This window comes from Drosophila tropicalis, unplaced genomic scaffold (genome assembly GCF_018151085.1).
Source record: "Drosophila tropicalis isolate 14030-0801.00 unplaced genomic scaffold, ASM1815108v1 contig_1002, whole genome shotgun sequence".
Taxonomy (NCBI): domain Eukaryota; kingdom Metazoa; phylum Arthropoda; class Insecta; order Diptera; family Drosophilidae; genus Drosophila; species Drosophila tropicalis.
The window spans coordinates 407,975-415,597 of record NW_027172360.1 but is presented as its reverse complement, the minus strand read 5'-3'; the positions used below and the strand labels follow the sequence as shown (position 1 = coordinate 415,597).

Here is a 7,623-nt window from a genome sequence, read left to right as displayed (position 1 = left end):
GGGGCCCCGTGGTACATACGGAACGACAACATTCAAAATGATCTAAATATACCTAGCGTAAAATCTGAAATAGGTAGTCAACAACTAAAGTATTCTGCGAAACTGGATGCACACCCAAATGTTCTTGCCAATTCCCTTACGCGAACTAATAATAGAACTCGTCTTAAAAGAAATGACAGACCAACCCAATAACAAGTGATTCGGGCCGCCTGCAATATCCCCAGGATTTATCTTAAGTACTAGATTAAGAAAAATATCTCAAACTTGTTGTTAGGCTCTAATTTAAGAGTAGATTCAACAAATATATATTAAACGTTAAAAAAAAAAAAAAAAAAAAAAAAATAATTATCCAGTCCCTACGGACAGCGCTAGACGATTCGTTGCATTTTGCAATTATTATAGAAATTTTATAAAAATAAACAAGAACTATTGCCAAGGCAAAGTCTTGAAAATCCTTTTAGGCCCGACGTATACGAAGTCATCACAAATGACGAGGTACGAAAAGTAGCGACCTTGCAAATAACAGATTCCGCATTTTTATTGAAACATGGCAAAACAGTTGTAGCAAGAATTAATGTTAGCGATTTATACTCCAATGGAATTCTCGACTTAGGTCAGTTTTTCCAAAGGCTAGAGTGGCAAGCCGGTGTATCTAAAACCAGCAAACTAAAAGTGGCACCGAGCGAAAAGATCTTTGAATCAATTTCAATACATACTTTTTAAAATATGGGCAATAAAAATTGTAAATAATTAAGAGTAGCGCTACTCAAGGCGGTGACCCTCATCCAAAACGTTGAAGAAAAAGGAGCTATATTGTCTACATTCCATGACGATCCAATACAAGAAGGTCATACAGTCATAAATAAAACAATTGCCAAAAAATAAAGAGACAATGTTATTGGAAAAACATGACTAAACAGTACATTAATAAATGTCCAAAATGCCCGACGTCGAAAACGACAAAACACACAAGATCACCTATGACAATAACCGAAACTCCACAATATGCTTTTGACAGAGTGATAATAGACACTATTGGTTTACTACCACGTTCGGAAAATGGGAATGAATGTGGTTATGGGAATGAATTTGATTTGACAAAGTATTTAGTAGCAATTCCCGTTGCAAATAAGAGTGCAACAACTGCCGCAAAAGCCATATTCGAATCATTTGTTCTGAAGTACGGTCCAATGAAGACGTTCATTACGGACATGGAAACCGAGTATAAAAATTCCATTATAAATGACTTGTGCAAATATTAAACCAGAGGGCCGGGGCTAACTTCGACCGCGTCAAAGTTTGTATACCCATGCAACTTTTTTCGTAAATCTTTCCTTACCTATTAGCCATCAATGTGGAAGAACGTTTTATCTAAAAAGGCTTATGTTTGCAAAAGAATGGCCTACAATCATAGCAAATAACGAAGATATTGATCATAGTCACTGTTTTCCACCGATAGTTCCTATGGGAGCTATATGATATAGTCAACCGATCTTTATTAAATTTGGCACAGTCATTAACATATATATTAAACTAACAAATGTTTAATTTGAAAGCAATCGCGTTAAAAATAACGAAGTTATTTACAAAAGTCTCTGTTTGCGACCGATCATTCCTATTGGAGCTATATAATATAGTCTCCCGATTTTGATCAAATTTGGCACAGTCATTAACATATATATTAAACTAACAAATGAATTTGAACTCGTCTCGTCGTGCTGATCAAGAATGATCGGAGATTCTTCGTTCTATGCGTTGCACACTTCTGACCAAAATTAATATACCCTTTTTGCAAGGGTATAAAAATAGACAACATAACGTCTACAGCACACCACCACCAGACATTAGGTACCGTTGAAAGTCATAGGGACATTCAATCAGTACATTCGTTCATACATTTCAGTAGATAAAACTGATTGGGACATATGGTTACAGTATTTCGTGTATTGTTTTAACACAACACCATCAGTAAGTCATAATTATTGTCCATAAGAACTAGTATTTGGTAGGCAAAATAACTTACCAATACAATTTAATATCATAAAAACTATAGAACCTATCTATAATATAATTAAATATCCGGTTTTCCCAAAGAGGAAAAAAGATATTGTGAGTTAAAAGCAACGTACTTTATTATTTGAATGAAAACTTAAAACTGAGTTACAAAAATGTCTTATGGTTATATGTATATTCTAAATTTGTGAGCCCTTTAGTGGCGTGATTGATATTGATGCGATTTGATTGGCCCGAATTTTATTGCTGAATTAGCGTTCTCACGCCTTTGGTTTTGCATTGAAAGTGTTTAATTGTTTATGTTAATTATGAGTTAGCGTTCACACGTTTCGATTTTGAGGGGGACAATTGTTATTTCAAGTGTCCAAGTGTTTACAAAACGGATGTTTACTTTAACGTTATGAATTTTAGGGGGGCGACAAATTTATGTGTTATTGGGTATTAGGGGATATATTGGATATATGTATGACTTCCCCATTCTAAAGAAAACAGCGAGGTGTTTTTCTCAGCTGTATAGATTGGAGTATCAATTTTGTTTATAATTTGGAACTCAATTTTTTCAACAATTGGGGTTTCAATTTTTTCTGTGGGAGCACGATTGTTATATGATCGAAATAGCTTAATTATTAATTCTTGTGGCATTGCCTTAAAGATTAAGTATAATATTATAGATTAAGTATGTAATCATCTTCTGCGGTGGTCACTTCGACCACTCGACCCTTTGTCCAGGTATTACGACGCTGATTTTCGTCCACTATAAGTACGATGTCGCCTACACCAATTGGTTTTACTTTTTTATGCCACTTGGACCTTCGTGTTATGTTTGGTAGCATCTCTTTGACCCAGCGTTTCCAAAATAGGTTAGCGAACATCTCACTCTGGCGGAGCGACCATTTATAGTCGATTTGTTCCGGATCGCAAATCGGTTTTTCTCCATTTGATGAGCCAAGCAACAGGTGATTTGGCATAAGAGCTTCTTGATCTTCGTCGTCCAGGGACTTGTATGTCAGGGGCCTGGAGTTGACCGTCATTTCCACCTCTGCCATTGCGGTAAGAAGACTTTCATCTGAGAATTTTTGATTTGGTGTTATACGGTATAACACGGTTTTAACGGAACGCACTAAGCGCTCCCAGGCTCCTCCCATGTGAGGAGCTGACGGTGGGTCGAAGCACCACGATATTTCCTGCTGCGACAATTCTCGGTGCATTTTCGCATCTTCCAGTTGAAGTTTGTCTCTAAGAAAAGCATCGGTCCCTCGAAAATTAGTCCCGTTATCGATATATATTTCCTTTGGTGTGCCTCGGCGCGATATATGGCGTCTTAAGCCCATTAGGCATGAGTTTGTGGTTAGACTATGCACGATCTCAATGCTTATTGTTCGCATTGTGAGGGAGGTTATCAGCATGCCCCATCTTTTCAATGACTTTCTTCCATCGATAACTGTTAGTGGCCCAAAATAATCAACTCCTACATACGTAAACGCTGGCTTGAATGCACCCAGTCTAGCCCTCGGTAGGAGCGCCATTTAGGGTGCCATGGGTCGAGCACTATTCAGCTTACATTGTTGGCAATTTCGACGAATCCCTTGAAGGAGAGGTCTTAGTTTTGGAATAAAATATTTTTGCCTCACCTCATTTACTGTTGTCTCATGATTCATGTGATAATATTTTTCATGGTAGTGCCGGACTATCAGCTTTGTAACCCAGTGTTGGGTGGGTAGAGCGATTCGTCCTTCAGAGATGCCAGCGAAGCGACTGGCTCTATCGCTTACACACAATACCCCATGGTCATTTAGAAAGAGTTGTAACCTCCATAGTGGACTGCTCCGTCAAACGTGGTGGCCGTTTTCGATGGCTGTGTAGTCTTCGTTGTAACATTCTTGTTGTATGTTCCGGTAAAGAAACATTCTGGCTTTATTAATTTGGGATGCCGGTCGGTTTGTATTCTCATTTGATTTACGTATTTTCTTGATCAATTTCCTCTTATAGGCAAGCCAACATGCAATTGCCCTTGTCAATCGATTCCATTTTGAAAAGTACTCGTAATTGATTCTTACTGATTCCCTTCGCATGTGAAGGGAACGAGGACGCAGTTCCTCAGTGACTGTCCTTTCATTGGTAGTTTCCGTCGGCCAATCTGCCGGCGGTAGTTTTAGGAATTTGGGTCCTTCGAACCATTGTGTATATGTTTCAAGCCTATGTTGTCGTTTGGTGGCGATGTCCGCAACATTTAGTTTGCTTGGTACCCATCTCCAGTTTCTGGCATCTGTGAGCTCAAATATCTCGGCTATTCATATTGTTGATATCGTCGTGGATCTCCATCGAGCCACGCTAGTACCGTTTTCGAGTCGGTCCATAAGTAACATTCCTCAAAGTCGATTTCATGTTGTGCTATTATATTTTTCATCAGTCGCGCTCCAGTTACTGCTGCCTGTAGCTCCAAGTGGGGTATCGAAAGGTTGCAACGGAGCTACCTTGGATTTGGCTGAAACGAGACTCAAATGTATTTGGTTATTTTGTTCGATACGGAAATATGCAACGGCAGAGTAGGCGTCTTCTCCCGCATCCACGAATACGTGAATTTGAACCCGGCAGTCTTGTGCCTGCCAATTTTTAAAATAGCATCTCGGAATTCGCACGTTCTCTATCAAGGGTAAGAAGGACAGCCATGATTGCCACATATCCTGCAGATTGGGTGGTATTTCCTCATCCCAATCAATCTTCGATCGCCAAACTTGTTGGAGCAGTATTTTGAGATACATCATTATACAGGATACAAAACCCATGGGGTCGAAAACTGACATCAAAACTTGTAAAATTTCCCTTTTGGTTGGTGCGACCTTTGTCGCTATTATGTTGCGCTTCAGGCGTACAAACTTTAGTGCATAGGTGAAGGCATCTTGATGTGGTCTCCACCGCATGCCCAATATTTTCTCATAAGAGTGTATCTATTCACTGTTAAAGAACTGTTTTTCGTCGTAGGTTGTTGTGTCGCAAAGTGCAGCGAGTACCCGTTTGGTGTTCGAACACCACTTGCACATATGAAATCCCCCGCGTGCGTGGACTTCTCTAACTTCCTTCGCTAATGTAATGACTTCTTCTTCTGAATGGCATGAATCGATGTAGTCGTCTACGTAGTGACTTGACTGAATAGCTGTAGCTGCCGCAGGAAACTCTTTTTTTAGCGTTCAGGTCGCGCACATAGTGGGCTATACAGGGTGAGCACCTGGCTCCAAATGTCAACTCATTTAATTGGAAAGTTTCTACGACTCCGGTTGTCTGATTTTGCCATAGGAATCGTTGTGCTTTAGCGTCTTCTTCTCGTACTGCTATTCGATGGAACATTTCGGCGATATCACCGCTCACGCCAATTGAGTTCATTCTAAAGTTGTACATAATCTGCAGCAAGGGCACGAGCAAATCGTGTCCCTTTAGAAGAAAGTCATTTAGGGCTACTCCTGATAATCGAGCTGCCGCGCTCCACACCAATCTGACCCTGTCAGGTTTATGTGGATTTCGTACAGTAAAAATGGGCAACTACCATGCGTTTTCGGGTTTCTCCCTCATTTCTTCCTCTGGCAACTTTCTGGCATAGCCTTTGGCTATCAAGTTTTGTATTTGATTATGTAACTCATTTGCAAAATTAGGGTCTGCTGTCATTTTCTTTTGCATGCTTCGTTTTGCTACCGGCAGGCTATTTGGAAATACATGGGGGCCATCTTTTCAAAGCAATCCCGTGGTGTACGTCCGCGAGCTGTAACTAACAGTGTCCACCGATGCAGGTTGAGTCCTCCCCCAGATCGTCCCAATCCGCCATATATAGTCCATCCTAGTCTCGTTTTTGCAGCTATTGGTTGCTGCCACTTCTCTTCGCGCACCTTTAGCAAAGCTATGAGATTCGGATTATTACTGCCGATTATCATTTGAGGCATTGCGTTAATGAAGCTCGGGATAGGCAGTTTTTTTAAATGCGGATATCTCTGTTTTATCCTATCTGCTATCATCGTCTCGGCTGAAAGACCAATGAACTTAACCGTACAGACTTCATTTACTTTAAATAATTTATTGCCCAGTCCTTGTTTTGAGATTCTCAAGTTCAGCTGCTTGGATTCCGGCTCCTGCCGACTAACATCGCCGGTCCATCTAATGCATAGGGGATTGGCGAAACCTTTTACTTCGAGCGCATCAGCCAATTTTTCTTCTACAAGTGTTAGAGTCGATCCGTCATCCATAAATGCGTAGGTATCGACGGATTTCGAATTGGAGTGCAAAGTGACGGGAACGATTCGAACATAACATTCTGGCTGGTTGGTTAGTGAACCATGATGATTGTGCAGAACGCTTTCCGTCACATCCTTGTGAAGGAGACGGTGATGTTTTGCTTTGCAGCCATTTATGTCGTAAGCTACGCGACTCCAGCAGGATTCCTTGTGGTTTTTGAGGCACTGAGCACATAGGTGATGGTTATTTATCGCGTTCCACCTTGCTTCGACTGACATCCGCAACAAGTTTTCGCAAGACACTGGTTTGTGGTGTTCTTTGCATATCGCACAGACTGTATTTTTAGGTATATCTGTAGGCGCTGCGGTATGTGTATGCATCACTCCTCTGTTGATTCTCTTCTTGTCGCTTTCTAGTAATATGTTGGGCGTAGATACGCGACTCGCCGCTTCCGCCAATTCAAACAACCAATCCGCTACGTGCTGTATGTTCGGGTAGGGTATGGATTTTGAATGTAGGGCCCAGTTAAGCATCATATCAGGTCCCGTCTTCTCGATAAGCTCTTGTAATAACGTAGGGTTGTTCAGGTGCGCATCTAGCTTGCTTGCCCTAATGGTAGCGCACATATTTTTCACCGCAAATGCAAACTCGATCAGCGGTTCTAGCTTGCCCTTTGGAGGAGGCAAATTTCGCACATTCTCCATCAACAGGTTTATTATGTGTTCCGGGCGTCCAAAGTACATTCTCAAAGTACTTATAACGCTCGGCAGCATTTCTGGGAACAGTAGGCTGTCTCGCACGGCTTCAAGGGCCCTACCTTTCAGACATCTCTGCAGACGCATAGCGTTCTCCTCGTTGCTGTATCCACCGATCCGGGTGCTAGTTTCATAGGTGCTTATGAAAAGTGGCCATTCTCTTGGATCTCCTTTGAAAACTGGTAATTCCCTTGGCATTGATTGTCGAGCAGCTACTTGTTGTGGTATTATGCCTTTGGTTTTGCACGGCATGCTCTGCGCTCTGGTACTCGTCGCCGTGGAGTATTGGTGGCACTATCATTCGTCATCATTATGTATCGATGTATTCCAGCAGCATGTTGTGGATGATCCTTCGCTTCTCCGTTTAATTGTACTCTCGGGTTGAGTAGGGCGTACTTACATTTCGTCCTCTAATTGTTGCAAAAGTATTTGCTGGTCTTCCGGAATTGCTTCATCATCCACGTGCTGATCTTTGTTGCCTGGGTGGTTAACCTTGAAATGTGATTCAGTTTCGAGGTTATGTTCACCTTCATCAGACACGTGGCGACATGTCTCGTACATCCAGGAACTCGAGGTGGCACTGTTTTTCGATCCGCAGCAGGTGCAGTGGAATTAAGATGCACACCTGGAGCAT

At 41.4% G+C, this 7,623-nt stretch overlaps 1 protein-coding gene across 1 annotated transcript; it reads right to left on the bottom strand.

The window, feature by feature from the left end:
* Window positions 1-2,678: 2,678 nt before the first annotated feature.
* On the bottom strand, window positions 2,679-7,623 carry LOC137574987 (uncharacterized). The gene is made up of 5 exons (XM_068287409.1): window positions 7,549-7,623; window positions 7,390-7,481; window positions 5,701-7,113; window positions 5,156-5,509; window positions 2,679-3,249 (listed from the first exon to the last, which is right to left on the bottom strand). Exons 1-5 carry the CDS (start codon window positions 7,621-7,623, stop codon window positions 2,679-2,681), a joined length of 2,505 nt encoding a protein of 834 aa, XP_068143510.1.

Excerpts from the sequence above, each read along its gene's own strand:
- LOC137574987 (XM_068287409.1), bottom strand. The coding sequence starts at position 7,623 with ATGCTCCAGGTGTGCATCTTAATTCCACTGCACCTGCTGCGGATCGAA. Across the intron at positions 7,482-7,548 it reads GCCACCTCGAGTTCCTGGAT|GTTAACCACCCAGGCAACAA; the intron begins GTACGAGACATG and ends TCACATTTCAAG. Across the intron at positions 3,250-5,155 it reads AGCTACAGCTATTCAGTCAA|AGACAAACTTCAACTGGAAG; the intron begins GTCACTACGTAG and ends TGCTTTTCTTAG.